This window comes from Mauremys mutica, chromosome 7, assembly GCF_020497125.1.
Source record: "Mauremys mutica isolate MM-2020 ecotype Southern chromosome 7, ASM2049712v1, whole genome shotgun sequence".
Classification (NCBI taxonomy): domain Eukaryota; kingdom Metazoa; phylum Chordata; order Testudines; family Geoemydidae; genus Mauremys; species Mauremys mutica.
In genome coordinates, this window is record NC_059078.1 from 75,389,885 (window position 1) to 75,416,313 (window position 26,429).

General features: G+C 41.7%; 1 protein-coding gene across 5 annotated transcripts in view; it reads right to left on the reverse strand.

Moving 5' to 3' along the window:
* Positions 1-26,429, reverse strand: part of OGDHL (oxoglutarate dehydrogenase L) — a 123,801-nt gene that overhangs the window by 43,541 nt on the left and 53,831 nt on the right. For 4 of the 5 annotated variants that reach the window (XM_045025444.1, XM_045025442.1, XM_045025446.1 and 1 more), the window contains exons 7-15: positions 20,697-20,843; positions 19,198-19,288; positions 18,494-18,673; positions 17,866-17,994; positions 17,317-17,496; positions 16,436-16,588; positions 14,643-14,745; positions 13,818-13,946; positions 9,766-9,916 (exon numbers count right to left, since the gene is read on the reverse strand). In XM_045025444.1, the coding sequence (XP_044881379.1) occupies positions 9,766-9,916; positions 13,818-13,946; positions 14,643-14,745; positions 16,436-16,588; positions 17,317-17,496; positions 17,866-17,994; positions 18,494-18,673; positions 19,198-19,288; positions 20,697-20,843 (1,263 nt within the window). The remainder of the gene's footprint in view (positions 1-9,765; positions 9,917-13,817; positions 13,947-14,642; positions 14,746-16,435; positions 16,589-17,316; positions 17,497-17,865; positions 17,995-18,493; positions 18,674-19,197; positions 19,289-20,696; positions 20,844-26,429) is intronic. The other variant, XM_045025447.1, reaches the window with a different exon arrangement.

Genomic DNA, 26,429 nt, shown 5'->3' on the forward strand with positions numbered 1-26,429 from the left:
GTGTCCTGGCGCTTCAGGGCAGGGGCCAGCAAGTCACACAGTTCAAGGAAAGTGCCCTTACGCATCCTGAAGTTTCGCAGCCACTGTGATTCATCCCAGACCTGCAGCACTATGCGGTCCCACCAGTCCGTGCTTGTTTCCCGGGCCCAGAATCGCCGTCCCAAAGCATGAACGTGACCCATTGCCACCATGATCTCCGCGGCGCGGGATCCCGTGCTTTGTGAGAGGTCTGTGCCACTCTGACACTTCATGTCCTCACCGCGCTGCCGGAGCCTCCTCGCACGATTTCTCAGCAGCTGACTGTGGAAGAGGTGGATGATAAGGTGCGAGGAGTTGACAACGGCCATAAGTGCAGCGATGATCGCAGCGGGCTCCATGCTCGCAGTGCTGTGGCGTCCGCGCTGTCACTGACCAGAAAAGTGCGGTAACAGATTTCCCGTCGGCGCTTTCAGGGAGAGAGGGCAGGAGTGACGGTTGAATGACGACAGTTACCCAAAACCACCCTCGACACATTTTTCCCCCAGCAGGCATTGGGGGCTCTACCCAGCATTCCAATGGGAAGCGGGGACTGCGGGAACTGTGGGATAGCTGCCCAGAATGCACCACTTCCAATGTCGACGCTTGCCCCGTTAGTGTGGACTCACAAAGTCGAATTAGTGTCATTAGTGTGGATACACAAATTCGAATTCATAAGGTCGAATCCACAAATTCGACCTAAGTTAAATCTAACTACTCTTGTAGTGTAGACATACCCTTAGTTGTGCCCCCATGCTGAGCAAATGTTTCTGCCTCATTCCCCTGTTGAAATCAGTCTGAATATTACATGTTAAGCCTTACAAATTTCTACAGGGATTTTTTTCTCCCACTTCTTTTTAAATACCATCATTTGATATATTAGGACCTAGCCTGATTTTTGGGAGTAATTTCTAATTTCATTCCATGTTGTCCAGTTGTTCCTAACCAATTGCAATTAAGATATACAGTCATTCCACTCTAGCAAAAGCACTTGGCAGATCTTTTACTCTGCTGCAGGCAAACATGAGCAGGCTACCATAAATCAAACGGTTATGATCATGGAAGACTTCAGTGTTCAACTCCACAAGCATTTATGTTATTTCATTTTTACTAGGGCTGTCAATTAATCGCAGTTAACTCACACGATTAACTCAAAAAAATTGCAATTAAAAATATTAATCGTGATTAATTGCAGTTTTAATCACACTGTTAAACAACAGAATACCAATTGAAAATGTATTAAATATTGTGGATATTTTTCTACATTTTCAAATATATTGATTTCAACAACAACACAGAATACAAAGTGTACAGTTCTCACTTTATTTACATTTGATTACAAATATTTGCACTATAAAAGTGACAAAAGAAATAGTATTTTTCAATGCACCTAACAGAAGTACTACAGTGCAATCTCTATCATGAAAGTGCAACTTACAAATGTAGATCTATTTATTTTTTGTTACATAAGGGCACTCCAAAACAAAACAATGCAAAAAACTTTAGAGCCTACGAGTCCACTCAGTCCTACCTGTTGTTCAGCCAATCACTAAGAGAAACAAGTTTGTTTACATTTACAAGTGATATTGCTGTCCGCTTTGTATTTACGTCACCTGAAAGTGAGAACAGGCATTCGCATGGCATCACAGATCGGCTAAACATTTATGTGCCTCTTCATGCTTTGACCACGATTCCAGAGAACATGCTTCAATGGTGATGATGCTTGTTTAAAAAAAATGCATTAATTAAATTTGTGTGTCTCCTGCTCCATGGTTTTGCCCGCATTCTGCCATGTATTTTGTGTTATGGTTGTCTCAGATGACGACCCAGCATATGTTGTTTGATTTAAGAATACTTTCACTGCAGATTTGACAAAACACAAAGATGGTTCAAATATCAGATTTCTAAAGATAGTTACAGCACTCAACCCAAGGTTCAAGAATCTGAAGTGCCGTCCAAAATCAGAGGGACGAGATGTGGAGCATGCTTTCAGAAGTCTTAAAAGAGCAACACTCCGACATGGAAACTAGAGCACTTGAACTACCAAAAAAGAAAATCAGTCTTCTGTTGGTGGCCTCTGACTCAGATGATGAAAATGAACATGCTTTGGTCTGCACTGCTTTGGATCATTATCGAGCAGAATCCGTCATCAGCATGGACACATGTCCTCTGGAATGATGGTTGAAGCATGAACGGAAACAGGAATCTTTAGCGCATCTGGCATGTAAATATCTTGCAACGCTGTACTCACTTTCAGGTGATATTGTAAACAAGAAGAGGGCAGCATTATCTCCTGCAAATGTAAAAAAAAAATTGTTTGAGTGATTGACTGAAAAGAAGTAGGACTGAGTGGACTTGTAGGCTCTAAAGTTTTACACTGTTTTGTTATGGAGTGCAGTTATGTAACAAAAAAATAAATCTACAATTGTAAGTTGCACTTTCACGATAGAGATTGCACTACAGTACCTGTATGAGGTGAATTTAAAAATACTATTTCTTTTGTCACTTTTACAGCGAAAATATTTGTAATAAAAATAAATACAAAGTGAGCACTGTACACTTTGTATTCTGTGTTGTAATTGAAATCAATATATTTGAAAATGTAGAAAACATCCAAAAATATTTAAATAAATGGTATTCTTTTTTTTTTACATGCAACTACTTTTTTTTTAAACTGTGCAACAGTCCTAATTTTTTCCTGATTTTCCAAAAAGCTGATTAATAAATTCCAGAGCTATAATCAGATAATGTAGGAGCCTCTTGCTAACTTAGCTAGTTTGAATGACTTCTCTTAAATGGCATGTGGTTTTGTGTGTTCCTTATAGGTAGGTCTACACTGCAGCTGTCAGGTCCTATTTCCAGTGTGGGTACACAGACTTGCACTAGCTATGCTCAAGCTAACGCACTAAAAATAGCATGGACATTGCAGCTCAGGCTGGCATCCAAGCTTGGACCCAGCGGGTCAAGTGAGCTTGGAGTCAGGTGGCTCGTCCAAACTGCTACCTGTGCCACAATGTCAAAACTGCTAATTTTAGGGTACTATCCAAGTCTGTGCACCCGCACTGGAAATCACAACCCGACAGTTGAAGTTTAGACATACCCTATATGGCTATGCAGCCACTAAGTTTTTTACTTCCTTGCATATACATTGAAATCAGACTGTTTGTTCTAAAAAGAAAATTCTCCCACAAGCTATATTATAGAGTCAGGGTGTTGCCTTGTTGCAGGTCTGTGGAAGAATGCCACTACATTAATCAATCACTTTAAGAGAGCTGACTAATGCCGTGAGTCTACAAAGAACTGAGCATCCTTAACTCCTACCTGAATTTAAGGAGAGCTGGGGGAGCTGAGCATCTCACTGGATGTGCTGAGCACCTTACGAAAACAGATCCTAACACTGAAGCTAGGAAGATAAATCCATTGAAAGCATCTCTTCTTAAAAAATGCTTGTCCCAATGATTCCGTTAAAAAAGTAAAAGATCAAGGGGGAGAAGAAAACCTCAAAGGTTTGATACTAAATGAAGTTAAGCAGAGACATGTGGAGCTACATACCAGAAGAAAACAGGCTAACAGGCCAAATTGGTTCATCATGAGCTACTGTAGGCAATCACAATCAAGCATAGGGCAGCTGCTAGTTCATTCACTACCAGCAATGGGCTTTGCATCAAAGAATTCAATTAAATACATCATTAAGATTTTACTCCATTGAGAGTCAGATCGGGACAGGGGCACCACTTATATTTTGTCAAGCGATCAAATTCTGTATTCATTCATGTCTAAGGCCCTGTGTAAACCACGATTCTGCCTCCCCATTGTTGGGGGTGAGGGGGGGGGAGGAGGCGGGAATCATAGTATTGAGCTAATTCGACTGCTTGTGGAGGGGATGGGGAGTTGGGGGTATCACTACATTCCACCATCCATCTGTCTCAGCTGCTTCCTGCCTGTTTGGTTGGCTGGTGGGGTGAGAGGAGTGGCACTGAAAACATGCAGTAATTAAGAGCCCCACACCAGCTCCCAGCAGGCCTGGGAGAGAGACCGCTTGAAGCATGGGAATAATATTGCTCCATCTTGTCTAATGACATAGTGCAGAGCTACAGTATTGTCTGTCTGCATTTGTATTGTGGATCCCTGAAGAGGAGGCAGGAATGCTTTGCATGCCAGGTAGCTGGCTCTGAGCTTTAAAACATTTGTATGAAGGAGAATTTCTTGAGAGGACCACAAGCCTGAATTTGAAGCTGATCTAGGTAAACTGCCCCACCCCTGCATGGAAACATCTGTCACCAGAGTCTTGGCAGGTAGAAGTGCTTAGAAGAATACAGTATTGTGCATCTGAGGGGATCCTTCCACTAGTTTAAATGAGGAAAGGATTTCTTGGGGGACCATGACCACCACATGCATGTGGTGTTTCTTAGGTAGATAAAGATTTCAACCACTCTTGCATAGAGCATAGGTGAAGTCTGGCATGCTGTGTAACAAGTGCATGAGGTCACAGAAATATGAGCCATGTTTCACTGATGTTCTTGGGTGGGCTTGGAGCTGGTTGATGAGACCTACTATGGTATGAAATCCCTGCTGTGAGAAGTAGGCCTTGTTGTCCTGGAATTTAACACCACTCCTATGAGCTATGCTCTGAGTCTGAGTCAGTGTGGATTTCTCTCTCTTGACTTAATAGTAGACTTGGATCCCTTGTCTCTTTAGATGAGCTGCCAGGACTGCTGAATACTCTTGATGCCATTAAAAAAGACCAAAGAGTAGGACCTGTTCTGGTAGAGAGATGTGCCTACCAGGAATCTGAGGTTTTTGCTATGGGCTAGATGGATTGATATATGAAAATAGGCATCTTGCATCATGAGAGCAGCAAACTGGCCCTGAAGATCCAATAAGGGGATTACGGAGGCGAAAGTCACCATCCTGAAACTGAAATGTCAAATGAAGATTGAGATGTCAAAGGTCCCAGATGGGCTGCAAATCCCCTCTCTCTTTTTGAATAAGAAAAAAAAATAGGAAAAAAAAATCTCTGCTCCTGAACTCCAAGGTTCCATTGCTCCAATTTGTAGAAGGGGTCCACTTGTTTTAACAGTCAGAAGAAGGGTACCCAAAAAGAGATGCAGAAACTAGGGAGAGGTGGGAAGGAACTGGAACTGAATAGGCTACTTCTTGCTTATGATCTCCAGGACCCAATGGTCTGAGGTAATCCTAGCCCAAACTAAAAAGGCCTTTCTGAAAATAAAAGAGACAGCTGTCCAGAGGTGGTGGAAGAGGTGCAAGAATGCAAAAAATTCTCTCGTAGTTCTATCAGGTTCTCAATGATGGCATCAAACCTGCAGCCAGGGGGAAGCCCTAGACTGTGGGGGAGCAGAAAAAACAGCAGAGAGTTGTTCATGATGGAATATCTGTCTCACCCTCACTGGCTCTGAGGTCCTCTATGCTGATGGTAACATTGGAGCACTGTCTAAAAGTCTGCTGCTGGGGTGATCATTTTCTCCTTGTGGTTGGTACACAGAGGCCCTGTAACCAGGTGCTTGGAGGGCCAAGCAGCCTAGTTGTTGGTACACCTGACCTCTGGGCGAGGTGCCAAAGTCTTTTATGTGGGGGGTAGGGAGACCCAGGCCCTCACTCTCCACCGGGTCCCATTTGAGTCAACCACTGAACAGGGGGACCTCTCAGAGGGGAGTCTAAATCCACTGCCCTGGGCTACTTCTTACCACTGTCCCTTCAGTTTGGGGTGTGCCCCTATAGTCCAAGTCACTGGAGTGACTTGCCTCCAGTAGCACCCCCTCGTGGACCTGGGGCAATGCTGGGGTGACCGGATGTCCCAATTTTATAGGGACAGTTCCAATTTTGGGGTCTTTTCTTATATAGGCTCCTATTACCCTTCATCCTCCGTTCTGATTTTTCACACTTGCTGTCTGGTCACCCTAGGCAATGCCCTGCTGTGGTCCCAGGTTTCTTTGGGTGAGGCAGCCATAAGTTTGGTGAGGCCAAACTCCACAATGTGTCTGTGCTTCAATCACCCACCTACCTCAGTTGCTGGAGGCTCCTGAGGTTCCTCCACAGTCTCCCTTGGCTGGGAAGACAGTGCTTACTCCCTGGTGGCAGCCTTGGCTGGCAGGCTAGTGACCCTCCCTCTCAACTAGGTTGGCAGCTAGTTCATGCCTCTTCACCAGTCAGATTCAAACTGAGCTACGTTCTCTCTTATTCTCTCCCCTTGAGGCCTGCCACTACAGGTATAATGGTGCAGGGCTAGCTGGGCCCAAAGGCTCTCTTTAACCCCTGCCGTGCTGGTGGGCAGTTTCTCCATTTCATCACAGACCCAAAGAGCTCAGAACCATCCCTGAATCTTTGAAGGAATGGAGGGCATCATCTGTTCAATGTTAAATAGTTCATTGCCCTCAAATTGGAGGTCCTTGATAGTGGCTTGGACCTCCCTGGGCATCCTTGAGGACTGAAGCTATGTTGACTTCCTCATGGCTAATCCAGTGGCCACAGTGCACACCAGTGTCAGACATGTTCAGCGCAGCCTGTAACGACATTTGGACAGTCAACCATTCTTCTACCGTGATAGATTTAATCCTGGTACTCCTTCAGGGGGCAACTTAACCCAGTATATTTGGAGAGAATATTTAACCACCTTCATATGGAGGCTAGCAGATGAATACACCTTGTGGCCCGAGACATCTAATTTTGCTGGGTCCTTCTCTCTTAGTATGGACTTTGAAGGTCCCTGCTGTCTTGATCCCTTGTGAGCAGCAGCCACTATGTTTGAAGAAAAAGTGACATACTGAACACCACTCCAGGATGTGTCCTTTTCCCATGCAGTGGAAGCATCAGGAATGCCTATTGTTAATAGGCATATAAGCATCATGTGAGGGACAGGTCTCAAATCCTGGAGATTTAGCCTCTGCCACTTTGCTAGTATCCCCGTATGAGGGAATAGGATCTAGCCTAACTGAAGTTTATCTAAGGAAAAATTCTAAATTTTATATTAGAGCTGTTACTTAATCACAGTTAACTCATGCAATTAACTCAAAAAAATTAATCGCAATTAATCAGTTTTAATCGCACTGTTAAACAATAGAATACCAAGTGAAATGTATTAAATATTTGTGCGATTTTCTACATTTTCAAATATATTGATTTCAATAACACAGAATACAAAGTGTACAGTGCTCACTTTATATTATTTTTATTACAAATATTTGTACTGTAAAAATGATAACCAAAAGAAATACATCTCATACAATACAATACCATAATGCAATCTCTTTATTGTAAAAGTGCAACCTACAAATGTATTTTTTTTATGTAACTGCTCTCTAAAACAAAACAATGTAAAACTTTAGAGCCTACAAGTCCACTCAGTCCTACTTCTTGTTCAGCCAATCACTCAGACAAAAAAGTTTGTTTACATTTACGGGAGATAATGCTGCCCTCTTCTTATTTACAATGTCACCTGAAAGTGAGAACAGACTGTTGTAGCCGGTGTTGCAAGGTACTTATGTGCCAGTTATGCTAAACATTTGTATGCCCCTTCATGCTTTGGCCACCATTCCAGAGGACATGCATTATTTTTTTTTAACAAGCATCATCAGCATGGAAGCATTAATTACATTTGTGACTGAACTCCTTGGGGGAGAATAGTATGTCTCCTGCTCTGTTTTACCTGCATTCTGACATATATTTCCTGTTATAGCAGTCTCAGATGATGACCCAGCACATGTTTGTTTTAAGAACACTTTCACTGCAGATTTTACAAAACACAAAGGTACCAGTGTGAGATTTCTGAAGATAGCTACAGCACTTGACCCAGAGTTTAAGAATCTGAAGTGCCTTCCAAAATCTGAGAGAGACGAGGTGTGGCACATGCTTTCAGAAGTCTTAAAAGAACAATACTCCAACATGGAAACTACAGAACCTGAACCACCAAAAAAGAAATTCAACCTTCTGCTGGTGGCATCTGACTCAGATGATGAAAATGAACATGTGTCGATCCGCACTGCTTTGGATCATTAAAGAGCAGAACCCCTCATTAGCATGGACGCATGTCCTTTGGAATGGTGGTTGAAGCATGAAGGGACATATGAATCTGTAACGCAACAGGCACGTAAATATCTTGTGACATTGGCTACAACAGTGCCATGTGAACACCTGTTCTCACTTTCAGGTGACATTGTAAACAAGAAGCGGGCAGCATTATCTCCTGCAAATGTAAACAAACTTGTTTGTCTGAATGACTGACTGAACAAGAAACAGGACTGAGTGGACTTGTAGGCGCTAAAGTTTTACACTGTTTTGTTTTAGAGGGCAGTTATTTTTGTACATAATTCTACATTTGTAAGTTCAACTTTCAGATAAAGAGATTGTATTACAGTTCTTGTATGAGGTGAATTGAAAACTATTTATTTTGTTTTTATAGCAAATATTTGTAATAAAAAGTATAAAGTGAGCACTGTACTCTGTGTTGTGTTGTAATTGAAATCAATATATTTTAAAATGTAAAAAACATCCAAAAATATTTAAATAAATGGTATTCTACTATTGTTTAACAGTGTGATTAATCATGATTAATTTTTTTAATCGCTTGACAGCCTATTTTATATATATTTTTGCTAATGGGTGACTAACTATATATACACCATGTACTTGCCTAACTACATAACTCTAGTTCCGACTCACACTAGCACAGAAAGAGTGGACACCACAGGGGTTCTGTCATACTGCCATAGGCAGTAAGAAGGAATTGAAGGATGGCTGAGCCTGCTCTGCCTTTTATGTCCTTGGGGAGAACAACTACAATCATGTCAAGGACTTCCCAATCTACATTTCCATTCTCCTGGCCTCTCTCCCTCCACCAAATCCCAAATCTCAGCCTGGCTCTCCAACATTCTCACCTAGATGTCTTGTCATCAATTTAAACTCCACTCAGCCCTCTAACCCTACACCATCCATGCTATGTCCAAAACGTTCTTCACCCACTACTCTAACTATGCCATGCTCAAGTTACTTGACCTCAGGCAAAAGGCCATTTGTAACTCTGCCCCTCCCTGCTTTTCCATTTGTTTCTTATTGCACAGCCTCCTCTGTCAGTTTTCCCCATAATTATCAGTGCCTTCTTCCACAATGTCCTAAATGCACAGACACCCTCCAACATCACAGCCACCACCTTCTCCACAGTCAAACCCCACTTTACTACTTACCTCTGCTGTAACAGCTATAAGAAATTAGCCAGTTACTGATTGTTAATTTGGGGGTTGGGGCATGCGAGGATAGCTGACATGCCTTTAGTTAGAAAAAATACAAATGTATTTAAAAGTTGTATACACTGGGCTGTACCCATTCCCCTCCCCTCAGTATGTAACTCATCTTTGATTTAAGCTCTTCAGGGAAAGGACTGTCCCCTCATACAAGTTTAACAGCACCTAGCACAATGTAGCCCCAGATCTAAACAAGTCCTCTGGGCACTACTGCAATATAAATGTTAAGCAATAATTACTCTGATTAAATATTAATAAAAACAAGTATTCATTTGCTGCTAATTGTATATTCTTCCATCCTATGGAAGTATATAAATAAAAAACATACAGACATCTGATTGATTGATACACACAGCATACAAAACATATATGTAATCATTTACTGTAAGCCTATAATTCCTTCCAGAGTATCATAATCTATAGGAGAACCCCAAATTGTATTTCCATGCAGTTTTTCAATCCACTAGTATTTGGCAGCAGCCAACTTGGTACTCACCTAAAAGTTCCCCTTTCCACATCCTGCCCACTCAGTCGGACATGGATCCCTTCTTTCAGCAAAGATCCAAAAGCCATGTATTCTCCCAAGGCCCAGTCAACCACTCTGTTCTTGGTCATTTCCAATCGGCCTTTCAAGATCCGAGAAAGCCCTATATGGGGGTAACAGTTGGGAATTAATGAGGCTAGTTTACAAAATGTTCCACATGCATATTATATCCACATTTCTCAGAATGCAGAGGCTGAGCCAGGGAAATGTGTCAAGTTTGAATGGTTACTCCCAGTTAGATGCTGACCCACTGTACTTGGCAAATCCAAACCAGCAGCAGCACAAGTTAAAAAAACCCACACAGATCTTAATATATCCAAGAACACACAACCATGCTTAAAATACAGATCAAGAAGAGGGGGCTAGAAATAGCTAGCTCCCTAGGCAATACCTGACAGAACCAACACTTGATAGTATTAAACTACAGTTATTTATACCATGGTTTAGTGAGATGTAAATAAGGTGAGATACAGAGTTTGCCAGGAAGATCATTGTGCAGCAATACAAAAGGATTTTTTAAATAGATTTGGTTCTATTTTGTAGAAGATTGAAATTAGGAGACTGGGGTTGGTTCGGTTTTTGTATTTTACACTACTAGACTTGTCTCAACATGGACTTTTGTTTAATTTGAAATGGATATGGATTTTCAGTTAGCATATGGTTTATGCACCAGCTGTTTTCCACAGGAAAGATTTTGTAATTTCTTCATTCTTTACAATTGCACAGAAATTTTAAATAAAAAAAAAAAGCACAAGGTGTGCCCTCACTGACTTTCACAGAGAACAAAACTGAAAACTCCTTATGTCAGTGTAAATCAAATTGTGAGACTACAAGCCTCGCAAACTGGGTGTCATATGTTACTCTGTTCTCTATTTCTGCCTCCATATTGATACTGTTACTAAACCCTGCCATTCGCCCCCTTTGCAACACCTCCAAAATCCTTCTCTCTGCTTCTCCCCATTCCTATCACAAAAACCCTTGCCCTTGATACATCTCATTTCAATCACCACAACCTTCTCATCTCCAGCCCCTTGAGTCTTTCCTTTTTAGCCTGCTTTGAATCTGTCCAAAACATTCATCTACACTTTCCATTTACCCAACCTTTTCCAGCCCCACTTCACATTCCTTCACTAGATTCCCAACAATCATCCTCATCTTTTAAGTTCTGTACATTTAGCTTCTGCTTCCACTTCCATCTAGTGTCTCTTCATCTGACTCGTGTCCCTGCCCAGGTTACCTAACTAACTACTTCCTTCACCACATCCTCGTCTCCAAGTTGTCCTCCAGGGAGCCCCATTCACGTGAAACCCCCTTTACTGACTCAGTCAACCAGTTTGCAACTCTCTTTTCCTTCAAATCATACCTTTTCCAAAATGCCAATATCCTCCCTAACAAACAATATTCCCTTCTCCAGATAATCAGGTGCTCTATTTCACCACTCAAATACATACCTTTTTCTAACTTTCCAGCCCGTGTCTCTAATTAGTACACTGACTGGTTTTTTACACTGTCATCTCTTTGCAGAGGATTCTTATCTTCAGACCTCTCTGTAAAGCACAATATTGATGCTGTAAAAATAAACATAACATGCCTTCTCACCAAGTGACCCAGATTGTACTGATGTGGATTTTACAAGAAATCTGTATGTTAAACATAGCAAAGGATTATTGCAAATGTATTTGAGGACTGACTGCTACACTGTGTACAATCAGAATCTCCCTCCTGATTGGTAATCATAGTTAGACTTAGACAAATTATTTATGTTAATTAAATGCCACTTGAACACAAACACTGAAGATGTTTAATTGAAAGCATTGCTGTAATGTCGTTTTAGGAATTTTAAATCACATAAAACACTCCCAACCAATAAACTCAAGATTCAGTCACCAAAAATTACTTCAAATCTTAAACAGCTCATCTGGTGGTTTACGATTAATGCGCTATAATGGGGCACTTGGGGAGGTCCATTCCTCAACCTGGATTCCCAGTCAGAGATTTGCACAGTAAAGTTCTATCAACTGTGCAAGACAGAACCACAGACTGGCCACTTACTACAGTTACAGCTACTGCCAGACAATCTGAGCAGTGGCTTTTTGTCTGGACAAAAAGCATGCAGACATCTTCATGGAGCACCTCCCATTCAAACTCCTCAACCCCTTTCCTTCTCCATCTACTCTGTTGCCTTTTGAACCACCTGAAAGAGTTTTGTGGACCACAGTCTGAGCATTACTGCCTAAGGCTACATCCAGACTAAAAGCTGTGTGTATACGAGCAGGGGAATCACACTCATAGCATACAGATAGTCTTAGAGGAATGCCACTCCACAGAGAAATAGAAAGCTATGTTTAATTAGAAGGTGTACAATCCACACCTAAAATTATTCTTCCACTAATATTAATTTAAAACTAATCAAAAAGTGTCACAGCAATCCAGTGCCTCTTGCACAAATGCGCACCAGATTTTTAAAGTTAATACAGTAATTGCTTCAATAAACATGCTAACATAATTCGGGATCCCCTTACCACTGCTTGTTACATTTAATATTCCTGAAGGAAAACGTACGCACAGAAGGTCCTATTGCAACTGCTGACATTGAGAGATTTCCAGATGTATATTGACATTTCTTTTTTTGAGGAGTGCTTATAGAGGGGAATGAGATTCTCTAGAGAGGATCCTATGCTGAAGAACAGCCCTCACACCCAGGTGAACTTCCTTCACCTGATATGGACAAGATGAGTGGGAGTTACTGTGTCAGGCAGTTCCATTCTTCCCCAGAGGCTGAGCATACTGCCTTTCTAGTGCCTCCAGATTCCACCAGCCCAGAGAGAAAGAAATTATGCTCAGACCGTGGCATGCTAGTGCAGACCACTACCCATTGAGCTAGTCATATGTTTAACTTTTAATCATTAGAGTTACTAGTTCAGAATTAAGCCCCTTGATGCTAAGGGTTAAGATTTTTTTTCAGAAAGCACTTGACTCTCAGTAGCAAGACTTAATGTAGTCACTGGACTACGTGTCATGTCTGCCCACAAGCTGAAAGAAAGCAACAAAGAATCCTGTGGCACCTTATAGACTAACAGACGTTTTGCAGCATGAGCTTTCGTGGGTGAATACCCACTTCTTCAGATGCATCTGAAGAAGTGGGTATTCACCCACGAAAGCTCATGCTGCAAAACGTCTGTTAGTCTATAAGGTGCCACAGGATTCTTTGTTGCTTTTACAGATCCAGACTAACACGGCTACCCCTCTGAAGCTGAAAGAAAGTTTGACCAAACTTCCTCACACTAAGCATAGTACAATGATATGCCATGTGGTTGTACTAGAAAATGATTCCTTGAAACAAGCAGTACTGTCTGACTGGACTAAGCTGCATCCTTGTAGGAAGAGGAAATCACCACCTACAAGGAAAGCATCATAAGGAGTTGTCTCCACAATCATAACTGTGCCTTTAGTATATTAAAAACATACTCAGATTTAGAACCTCCATTTCAGGAAGCAAGTTAGATTTGTACTTGTAGTACAGACATCTTTTCATACTATGCATTAAAGAATACAAGCACATGTCCATCTGCACAAGTGAAGACATGCATTGCACATCTGGGAAAAAAACAGTTGTCTTGATTAGTCTGGGTAGTTACAGTCTTACCCTCTTCACTAAGAAAGATTTAGCCAGCTGCATGTTATAAAGATGTTTTCACTTCCCTCCACGTTATAAGACCACAGAGAAAAGGAATTTACTTTAATGAGGTTAGGAAAGAGATGCTATGATAACAAAGGAATATTAAATTCTTGAAGGAGAATAGTTCAGTAGGATGTTCACTGCCACCTTCCCACCTGTCAGTAAGGTGGCATATGTGAATTGTGAAGGCACGTCACCAGCTCCTTCCTCCCCTTTACCAATGTACCTCAGAAGAGCAACTACCCTGTAACTGATGTGCAGAAACAAAGCAAGGACAAAGAAAGCAATGTCTGACATTTCAGAAATAGCAGAGAATCCAGCTGACCTCCATGTATTTTGAAACCCTCGAGGGGCACAGAGCTAGCTCCATTGCCAATGTGGTTCAGCATGTCTTCCGGGATGCCTGTTGGAGGACAAGTCATGCTCTTTGGTTCTCCATTCAAATTAAAGAACCCTGGAAGGAGAAACGTTATAAGGCATTCTGGATGAATAGAGGCTTCTAATTATTAAGAGAACTGCTACACTATCTGTAATAAAAATAAAAACATAAGAATTTTACTGTTAAAAGAAACACTCTTAAAATATCCTAATGTTTTCAACAGCCAAGAGCCATTTCCACACCTTTTAAATTAGGGAATGGATTATTTCCAGGTCCTATACAGAACAATTCTTGGTCTCTCACACACACAATATGGCTCTTTTGTTTGCTGTTTTACTTTCACTCATTGAGAGTAAAATTCAACCATGTGCAGAGAGGCACAAGGCACATGCACCATTTCAGACCTGCTTAAGGCCTGAAAATAGAGGTCCACAGAGGTGGAATTTCCCTCTGAAGGAATAAAGGCAGGTAACATTACAGACAAATCACTTCTCTGTTAATAGTAGACTGAGAAAAGCTCTTTTCGAAGTGATAAAGTGTTGCTTTTGCCACATCCATTTCTAAAGATGTACTGACAACTGCACCTCTGCCAAACTGTTTTGGCATCCTTTCATTTGCTACATATGCAAACCAAGAACCAAATCCTTCACTTCAAAAGGATGTAGTGCCTGGCGAAGGGCTCAATAAAGGTGGCAGGATTTTTGTTCAAAGGGAAAGCACAAATGGCACCAACTAGTCTCATTGGCATTTGGGTATTTGAAGGACACTTACCAGGCCAAGGTGAATCAAGCCAGTGTTTAATGTGTAGAATTTTCTTATCCTTAGATCTAGTATAAGCTTCTTCACAGATTTTATCATACTTTGCAATTTCTTCCTATAGAACAAGGAGTTAGAGATAAAAAAACAAAAATGACACACATGCGTCTGACGAAGTGGGTATTCACCCATGAAAGTTTATGCTCCAATACATCTGTTAGTCTTTAAGGTGCCACAGGACTCTTTGTTGCTTTTTACAGATCCAGACTAACACAGCTACCCCTCTGATACTTGCTTATAGAAAGTGCATACCATTCCAAAGTGATGAAACATCCACATTACAACACACAAAATTCCAGTTTTTTATCTCAGTTATGCCAGTGTAAACCCAGAGTAACTCCACTGATTTCAGTGGAGTTACTGGAGTTTCACTCAGCTCAAAAACTCTTAAAACACATTTATCCATTTCTTAAAACAAAACCACCCTGCTATTTGGTTCTTTGGGCAGATTCTGCTGATGAGAGATCCAACACTAGAATAGCAGGTGGTATTCCATGTCAGCATCAGAACAGCACACGTAATTTGTCATATGTATGAAGATTAAGGTTATCCAACTGGCTTCTGGTGTCACTACAGGGATCAGGAAGGAATTCCCCATGCACCTACGTAGCTTAGCTGTATAACTGTCTCGGTGCATTATTTGGGTACTGTGGGCAGACTGGCTCAGAGCCACAAAAGTATTTAGTCTCCCAACCTCCATTAATTTCAGTGGAAGTAAAGCGCCTACACACCTTTGTGTTCCAACTTTTTAGGAATGTAGGATTCTAGATTGAACCAAAGATCACGGAGTCTGGTATCCTGCCTCAGGCAAGAACTGTGCCTAATAGTTGGCCCAGATCCACAGTCTCCCCATGCAATGCCTTGCTTTACAGTGCTGCTACTACTACTACGTCCACTTCCACAAGCATAAAAGTACAATATAAAAAGAGTTAGCCAGTTTAGTATGAATAATGATATAGTAAAAAAATGCAGATTTAATTTTTATATGGTAGTTCAGACTTATCTCTGAAGTCCGAGTGCAACAGATTCAATACAACTGAGGAACAAAACTAATGAGTTTGTTATCCTATTCTGAGTAAACATCAGCATATTGCCTACAATTGCCAATTACATAAGATGCTCCAACAAGAAGCTCCCATGATTAGAGATGCGGTAGATATAATCATGAATATTTCAGACACCTCTGAATTGGTGTTGCCACAGATCCAAGGCAGGGAGGTGAATTCTGATTCCCTGTATCTCCCCTCCACTCAAGCTCTTTAAATCATACTAATTTGCAATTGTCAAAGGCTCCTGAAGCACTAACACAGCTAATATTAAACAGTCTTAACAGCCCTACCTTATCACTGTATCAGTCTAAGAATTGAGGAGAACCTGTTTTTCTGGGTACCATGTATTATTTTAATTACTACACAGCATTTCCAGTCCTCCTAGGTTGACAGTAGCTATGTATATAGCAGATCAACACAAGTGACTCAGCTTCACCAGTTAGAGACAATCATACATTTTTCTCCATCTTTAAGCCTTATGTCATGTAATCAATGAAAATTAAGCTCATCTCCTGCCACACATTTCTCCAGTAGTACTATTTTCTATTTTATGTAAAACAAAACAAGACAGTCAGAAAAAGGCATAGAATGAAGGCAACAAAGTAGTGAAGCAAAAAGTAGTTAAGGAAACAGCATGCCGTCACTTCCTTCTGCGAACAGCATCACAAACAGCCTTCTAGCTCTGCTGACATACTGTACCTCAAACTCCTGTAGTGTTACAGTCCCATCTGCAATAAGTTTGTCAGCATACTTCTTCAGCACTGGCACCTGCTTGTGAATCTGCTTGTACATCAGGGGCTGGGTGAACAAGGGTTCATCCATTTCATTGTGGCCTCTCCTTCGGTAACAAACCTACACAGGGAAGATTTATATCTGTCAATAACGAGAGACATGAAACTAATCTCTTAACATTTCCTGCTTTCTAGAGATTTATGGGCTTAAGGCATTAAAGTTGTTGCTTAAAGAGACATTAAAATCAACATACGTCTCTTTGGGGTAAGGGCTCCCTCTTATTTTGGGTACAGCATCTAGCACAACAGGGCTCTGGTTCTGGTTGGGTCCTCTAGGCCAGAGGTTCTCAACTGAGGGTCCACAGACCCTGGGAGACCGCAAACAGGTTTCAGGTGGTCCACCAAGCAGGATGAAGCCACGGAGCCTCACCACCTGAAGCCCTGAGCTGCGCCACCTGGGACTGAAGCCTGAGCCACTGAGCTTCGCAGAGGCCCCTGTGGCATGGGACCCCAGGCAATTGCCCTGCTTGCTACCCCCTAATGTTGGGTCTGGCTTTTATATGCAGAAAAACAGTTGTGGCACACGTAGGCCATTGAGTTTTTATAGCATGTTGTGGGGGGTGGGGTTCAGAAAGAAAAAGGTTGAGAACCCCTGCTCTAGGCAGTATTATAATACAAGTAATAATGTAAGGTAGGGAAAACTGCTTAACAGTCGCATTCAAGCCAATAAATGCAATGAGCATAGCAATGTTTATAAACACTTAGTAACATATTTGACATTACTGACTTACTTTAAAAGACTAGCATAAAATATGTAAAGTGAAGAGTTAAGATTAACCCAGTACTTACTAAGTCTACAACCACGTCTTTATTGAATGTGTTTCTCCATTCTACAGCTACATTGCACACATACATCACTGCTTCAGGGTCATCAGCATTCACATGGAATATGGGTGCGTTGACCACACGGGCAACGTCTGTAGGGTATGGAGATGAGCGGGCCATTCGGGGATCTGTGGTGAAACCAATCTAAGAAAAAACAAGCGTCTGTTAATATGTGGGAGAAAGGGGTTCTTTTTGCTTTTGTTATGAATGCCTGAAGTCTTAGTTTAATACATAGTTATTTACATGACAGTAATTATAGGCTTTTCACTTTGGAAGGTAATTTCTTCTTTAATTCATCTAACACAATGCATCATTTTTACATACTCATTTGGGTTCCACAAAATCTGTGTCGCCTACGCTGAGCACAGCCAGATGTGCTGACCATTTTCAGGGTATAATCATTCTAGTCAATGAAAGAGGGCTGGTATATATAATCTATCATGACAAGAATAAAACAAAGGAATATATGGGAAATCATTAGACCCATATTGCTTAAGACAGTCTGTTTTTCACCTGGTTATTGACCACAACATGAATAGTGCCATTTGTGGTGTATGATGGGAGGTCACTGAGATGAAAGGTTTCATAAACCACTCCCTGTCCAGCAAAGGCAGCATCTCCATGTAGTAGTATGGACATGACCTAAGATAAGGGAGGAATGGAAAAAAAGCATTAGGTAACAGGAAGTGTAACTGTCAGTTCCTCAGGGCATTAACTTTTTGTTATGTATTATTACAATGCCCAGCACCATAGGCCCTGGTCTATGACTGGGATTCCTAGGAAGGACCACAATTCAAATTTAAAAAAATGTAAGAAATCAGAACATGCATGCTTGGCTGCATTCAAACTGCTTTGTTTGATTCCCAATTGAGTGAAAGTTACAATCTGAGGTTTCCAAGTTCAGGAACTAAGTTAATCAACCTGGTAATCAGTCAGAGAATTAGGAAGTTTTACCCTGTGCTAATTTAAAATTATTAGTTTAGTTCAAAGGCCAACATATTCAATTACACAAAGAAAAGTTTCGGTGTCTTGAAGTACCTCCCACTTCTGCAGCTCAAAACTTTTGTAAATTGGGCTATTAAAACACACACACACACACACACACCCAGCAAAAGTTATCCTAGCAAGCTTGTAATTTTACCTTTTTCCCTTCTGTATCCCCTCTGTAAAACTGCTCAGCTTTGGTCTTCCCCTGAACAACAGGGTTTACTGCTTCCAAATGAGATGGGTTAGCCACAAGCGACAGAGTGATGTTCTTATTTGTTGCTCGGTTGATCCTCTCATGGTACATTCCCAAATGATATTTTACATCCCCAGACCCCTAACATACAGAGACAGTCAAGGTTCATGTACACCAGCCATATAAACGACTTCCAATTCAACACTTGAAATTTCCACTTCATACTGAAAAATGAATCTGGCTAGCTGTTATGTGTCATACTGCATGTTATTTTTACTGAAAATAATTTAAAATTTTAAACATTTGTTTCTGTTTTAATACCTCAGGGTCAGAACAGAACACTTAATATTAACTAAGCACTGACAACATGCTTGTCTCTGCAAAATAGAGGAAGATGGTTGGAGCTAAAACAAATTATGTTAGAGAGATACCCTGTGACTCGAATTCACTGTTTAGAGTTAATGACTAGGAATCTTTCCGCATTTGAAAGATGTGCTATAGCGTTTTGTAAAGAATAAAGTTACCAGTAAACCCCATTGATTCTGATCACTTTACAAAACAAAATTATGCACTTTAATAGTTCCTAGTACTGCATATTTACATGGACAAGAACATCCAGAACAATTCAGTACTTATTCTCTATCAGTAATAAAGTTGCATGTTACCTCATCAGCTGCTTCAAGTTTTGGATCAAATTGACAGAAGATCTGCTCCAACTCCTTTCGGATGACATTGGCCAGTACATTCAACCTACCTCTAAACAACAACAGAAGGTTCTTTGATGAAATCTTACCATACAATTTTGGAAATTTAAAAAAAAAAGTGTATTTTAAACATCTAAAATACTGCCCTTTAATCCTCCAACCACTCCCCACCCCTCCCACACACCAGTGTATCCCTACTGCATCTCCATTGGCACTCCATAGTGCCTAGGTATTTAATGGCAAGCTAGAGATTTCTCTTCTGTGGGTTTCTATCACAACCCTAACGTGCCATCAGTAGAGTGCTATTATCTAGACCAGTTACTTGACAATTATCACAGATGAGAGACTGGGGGAGTTTTACTTATTTTGGGGGGGGGGAGGGAGGCACCATATTTTGCCTTCGGATACACATGCAGAGCTACTCTCATGCACACCCAAGTGCAGGCAGGATAGACCCTTTGAAAATATATTTTAATTAATGGTTATAGCAATAAGCTACAGAGGGCTGTACATTAATTGGCTATTGTTGCTTGCTTCAGTCATGTTGTGAGGCAGAAGGCCAAAAAATGCACCAGTAGCCAACTAACGACCCCTGGAGTGGCTTATTGCTACCACAGAACAGCTCCTTCATTTTACATTTCTTGATTTTTGTACTTTAACTAAAAAAAAATCCCCACAGTTTTGTGAAATTAATATAACATTCTGTGAGTATGAAAAGTAGCTCTTAGTACAAGGTTATGAGAAAATAGCATGGAATAGTTATGAACCCTTTCTCCTACTATGATGAATATAATATATTGTTTGCTAATTTTTCCTACCCCTTCTTTTAAGGTTCCCTGAATTATAAGGACCCTTTCTCCCACCTATGAGAAAACTGACTACCCTATCAACAAGAATCAGCGGCTCAGCAGCTATGTTCCAAATACCAAAGTGTTTTCAAAGTTGATTCTATTGCCACCTGTAGCAGATTGAAACCTGGGAATCAAAGAAATCCCACAAGCAAATGTGCATCTCATTTTTTAAATAAAAGGATGTTTATTTCCCCTTTTTAAATGACTCTGCCCCTGCCTAAGATCTTATTCGTCAATAGTGTCCCCACTCCTGGTAATGCCTTCCAGAGTATAGATAGGATGTACCGATTTCCCACATCTCAATTCCAAGCTCTCCACAATGGGGAATGAAGTATAATGCCTGTCAGACTCACTTCTATTTCAAAGCAAATACTTGACTAGTCTCCCATGATGAAAGCTTTAGCCCCTCACCGAGAGATAGCTCCCTTAGGATTCTGTGATACTGATACTCAGTATATCTTTTAGCTGGGATAACTAACCTGTTTTACCAACCTCCCTAACATCATCACATTCCCAGTCTCTAAAAGTGGCCAGAAACCTAAAGCAGCATATACCACACTGTGCAACTGAGTCCATTATTTGCATTTTTTATTTTAAATGAACAGTTACCTGTGAGGCATCCCCATTATTACATATTCAACCCCCATTTCACTGGATTTGTCAATGATGGTTTTAAGAGCAGGAATCATTACTTCACACCCTTCCAAACCAAAGCGCTTCTCTGAGGACCACTTGCGGGCAAGGAAATCTTCAAATCTTGCCAAAAGAGGGAGAAAAAAGCAACAAGTTAAGGAAATGCATCAGATGGTGATTTTTTTTAAAATCAACTGAAGGGCATTTGGAGAAGTAACATAAGATGCCCACTGTAATTTTAGAGAAGACTTCTAAATACATACTCATATTTCTCAGAGCATGAATTTTATTGGGGGAAAGTAAGTCTATAAAAGAGGAAGGATCTCTCTCTCTCCCACCCACCTTTAAAAGTTCTCACCAGCACTTTGTGAATTGATCCTGACACTTGGAAAATATTATGATGAACAAAATCAAACCATAGAAATTACGGCAAAAATCTCAGGTCAGATTTTGATTTTTCTAGTCTGCACTTCCTACATGCATGAAGTTCCCCCTGACTACAAAGGGGAAAGCCTCACAAGCAGGCAGAACGTCAGAAGAGTAAACCACCCTGCAGATCCAAGTGGAGACAAACGAAAATCCCATATCATCTGGACGTAACAATGAATAAATAATTAAGGGAAATGGCAGCATAAAAACTTGCAGCAGAAAACATGTAATTCCAGAGGAAATCTTGGAAACCCTATTCAGCGGCACAGCTCCTGAGACTAAGTAACGTAACAGTTGGTAATTTGCCAAGAGCCGCTACACTGGAATCTATGCCTCAGGAATCAGTAACTACAGACATAAAAATCTGTCCTTTACTGACAGTTCTCTGTTGTTCCATCTTTTAATGGGTTAGGGCCAGAGGCACTGCACACAGTTAAAGTGGCTTTTAACAAACGCTGAAAGGATCATTTATAAAGCCTAAAGATATTGAACACAAAGAAAAATAAATCTCCATGAAATAACGTTAGTGGTTACATCATCAGTGTAATGCAAGGCCTGATAATGTCACAATGTCCATTAATACACATCTCCAAGTATAATGCTGAAGATTACCTTCCTTCTGATTTAAAGCATAAAAGCCATAACAGCAGTGAAATGGAATGTTGCCAGAAAACTCTCCTAAGCTCACCCAACAGTTTAGATCTAAGGCAGTGTAGAACCTTAAGAACAATGGACAGATCCTGAACTGATGTTAATTTGATAGCACCATTAAAATCAATGGAACCACATTGATTTACAAAAATTAGAGGGTCTGGCTCCTTGAGAGCAAAAGCCCTCTAGACAATGGGGTGAATTAAAATGGCAGCTGTATCTGCGATTTTCCATCCTTTCGGGGCTTCATGTTAACCCATATCATCTGCACAGGGTAACTTCCCCCTCCCCTTCCAGTTAGCAAGTGTATTTACCAGAGCACATTGCCACTGACTTTGGAAGCATTTTCAACATTTCAAAGTGACACCTTGCACTTGGGACATCTTGCGTCAGGGTCAGGGGGATTCTGGTTATATATGTTTAGAAATAGCTCTTTATCCTAGTGTCCTTACCAAATGCAAGTCGGAAATGTTCACGAGAGGGCAGGCAGTAGGTGGACAAGGCTAATAAGTTGTGTTCACCATGTATTAAAGCCTTGCATACGATAGAACAGTCACAAATTGATAACATTAAAGGGTCTCCTCCTTCCTGTCTCCCTTCATCCACACATGGGAATATGGGAAAAAAAAGTTACTAACCTTTCCATAACTGTTGTTCTTCAAGAAGCATTGCTCATGTCCATTCCATGTTAGGTGTGCACGCCCTGCATGCACTGTCACCAGAAATTTCCCTCAGTGGTATATATTGGGCTGGCTTTAGCATCCTCTGGTGCCACATGCTTATGTGCCGGTATAAGGGGCACTGCTGGCCCTTCACCCTCTCGGTTCCTTCTTGCCGGATAACTCAGACAGAGAGGCAGGAGGTGGGTTGTGGAATGGATATGAGCAACACATCTTGAAGAACAACACTTACGTAAAGGTTAGTAACCGTTTTTTTTCTTCGGGTGATTGTTCATTTCCATTCCACGTTAAGTGACTCACACGCAGTACCCAAGAAGCGGGGCTTGCAGTTCCTGGACATGAGGATTGCAATACTGCTCTCCCAGGTGTCATCTTGAGCCTGTTGGGTGATGGCACAGTGGGAGGAGAAGGCACGCACTGACAACCAGATCACTGCTCTGCAGATGTCTTGGGCCAGAAACACTGATGAGGCCTGAGTTCTCATCCAGTAGGCAGTCAAGATGGCAGGAGTTGGGACGCCTGCCTGCTTGTAGCATGTACGAATACGGGAAATTATCCAGGATGAAATTCTCTGGGCTGAAACAGGTAGGCCTTTCATCCTATCTGCTATTACCATGAAGAGCTGAGTGGATTTACAGAACAGCTTGGTCGTCTCAGTGTAGAAGGCTAGGGCATGCAACATCCAACGAGTGGAGATGCTGCTCCTCTGAATTCCTGCATGATTTTGGGAAGAAAACTGGCAGGAAAATAGCCTGGTTACTATGGAACCAAAAGACTACCTTTGAAAGAAATACCGAGTGGGAGCACTGTTGAACCATGTCCTGGAAGAATTCCATGTACAGTGGTTCTGACGTAATGGTCCTGATTTCGGAGACCCTTCTGGCTGAGGTAACGCCACCAGGAAAGCGATCTTCCAGGAAAGATAAAGCAGAGAGCACAATGCTAGTGGTTCAAAGGGAAGGCCCATGAGTCTTGACAGGACCAGGTTTAGGTCCCATAGCAGAATTGGTTTGTGAATCTGAGGGTAAAGTCTTTCTAATCCTTTAAGGAAGCAAATGGACATCTCATGTGAGAAGACTAATTAACTATGCTAAAGAGAAACCACTAAATAATGACTTGCCAAAGCACAAGGAGTTGTTCCAGCAATTGTCATGGCCGGTAAGAAGGAACTGAGAGGGTGCGGAGCTGCCAGTGCCCCTTATACTAATGCATAAGCATGTGGCACCAGAAGGAGCTAGAGACAGCCCAACGGATACCACTTCGGGAAAAAATTCTGGGCACAGTACACACGGTGTGTGCATGTCTAACGTGGAATGGATATGAGCAATCACTCAAATAAGAACAAAAGCTTTCTCTTCCCCTTCCCCTTCCCCTGGTAACATTTGGGTTCTAAAATATCATTTGGAAAAACAAATCCTTTGTGGCAGTTCAAGAGGGCAATATGCTCGTGTGTGGATAGTAAGGAGGTATCAGTGCACCTCACTTGAAGGACTGCCTGTAACATCTAAAGAAATATAAGACTTGGTTACCACCACTAGAAGGGTGTTCTACGGCTTTATTAGTATTTTGATCAGATTCTGACTAGTCTATATTCTGAAGAAGAGAAAAGGACATGTTGCCTAGGGCCTGACATCTTAGATGTAACCTCCAGGTCCACAGGATATTTGAACCAGTCAAGTCAGAAACTTCCCAAACAATCAATTTGGTAGTCTCCTCACACCCTTCAAGGGACAATGGCAGTTAATTCAGGCCAAGGTTGTTAAAGTTGAAATTTCACCAAAGGAAAAAAAAATCTGTCAATAATTATATAGATATATGCAAAACAAACTTTAATAACCTAAATTTTTCCCTGAATTAGCTGAAATTCAGGTTGAACTTTCACAAATATATTTTACACACACACACACACACACACACACACAGAGTGATCTGTTTAAAAAAAACAAAGTAGCAGCTTTCATTAGATTTACACATCCTCCCTGCCAGACTGTGAAACTAAACACCATGGGGACTTGTACATGAGAAGCAGGGAGGGAGAGAGACAGACATGCCTAGAAAGGCCTTGATCCCGCCAGCTGGTGTGCAGCCATTAGAGTCTGGCCACATGAATCAGATTGGACAATCAGGGCCTAACATTGCCTGTGTTTATCATTTGTGTGAGTCTCCAGAAATATACAATGGACATATTTTCTAAAATAAAAAATTGAGTTAGATGCCATTTCTACATCTACCAGTAAACAAATGAGAAGATGTTAGATTATTAAAACTGAATTTTAAAATCTAAAGTGATATTAGCAACATGTGAAGGAATAAACATTTTAAAAAAAATGATTCTTAGCATGATAATGCCCCCTGAGCTACAAGACTGTAAACTCAAAGAGTATGAAGCAGATTTTGCACAGCAATGGATTTAGCACTTTCAACCTTTTTCAGTAGGAATTGTGTCCACAGCTGGCTGGGACAGAAATTCATCTAAAATACTTCTGGATTTTCCATAGACAAAACAAAATTTGGTAAAGTGTTTGGCTCCTTCCTGTTGGTCAAAATCAGGTCCCTCCACAGCTTACACAGGCAGAGGTAATGTAAATTTCTGCATCAGGAAGATAAATGAGGAAACGTCATACAGACAAGTTGTTTAACAACCCGTCACTCAAATGCCATGTTCACCTGACTATTAAGTGTCTGACTAAAATTCCTTTCTGTTTCATTAACATTTAAAATTGGACAAGAATGATGCACTGCTGTCTCCCCAACTGAAAATATTGCCAAACACCACAGACAGTGACAAAAACTTCAGTACCTTCTGTTGGAACTTCATTTGTAACAGTTTTCTACTGCCTCTCCCTCTCTTTTTTTTTTTTGGGGGGGGGGGGGGGAAGAATCTAGTAAAGAAACATATTCCCATTAATCACTCTCTAAATCAGTGTCACTATCTTGTGCTGACTGCAGTGTTTGTCAAAGATGCCAGATGGCCAGCACTGAGAAATGAAGTCCTGTCCTGTGGTTAACTATGTAGAGAACAGGCAGCAAGCCTTGCTCCCCATGCAAGAAGGTAGGGAGGCCTTCATACTCTATGACCTCGCAACAGAGACAGTCAATATGGGTGCCAATGGGGGGATTGATTGTTGAGATGTGGATTTCGGTGCACTGAGAACTAGATGCCTCCTTCAACTGGTTTAAAATTCAGATCACTAAACAGACAAGAGATGAAAAAAAGTCTGTGGGTTCAGACAGAGTGCCATGGTAGAGCTGAATTTGGCATAGCTCAGAAAAGGCTAAACAGACATGCCTTTAAGTTACCTTTATGCTTCCAAATCCTGTTCTCTCCTGGTACAGCTTTCTGAAACCTGGGAAGTGCGCTAAGCTAGTTTTCAAACTTTTTTTCTGGGGACCCAGTTGAAGAAAACTGTAGATGCCCATGACGCAACGGAGCTGAGGATGAGGGATTTGGGGTATAGGAGGGGCTCTGGGCTGGGACAGGGGGTTGGGGTGCAGGAGGGGGTCACAGCTCTGGGCGCAGGCTCTGGGATGGGGCCAGGGATGAGGGGTTTGGGGTGCAGGATGAGGTCAGGGCTCTGGGCTGGGGGTGCAGGCTCTCGGGTGGGGCTGGGAGGTTTGGGGTGCAGGAAAGTGTTCAGGTTTGAGGGGGGCTCAGGGCTGGGGCAGGGGATTGGGGCGCAGGGTTGGGGCACGGACTTACCTTTGGTTGCTCCCGGTCAGCAGTGCAGCTGGGGTGCAGAGGCAGGCTTCCCATCTGTCCTGGCACCATGGACTGCGCTGCATCCCAGAAGCGGCCAGCAGCAGGTCTGTCTCCTAGGCAGAGGTGCACAAGTGGCTCTGTGCGATTCTCGCCCACAGGCACCGCCTCCCCAGCTCCCATTAGCTGGTGCTCAGGGCAGAGACAGCACATGGAGCCCCAGGGCCCCCCTGCCTAGAAGCCAGACCCGCT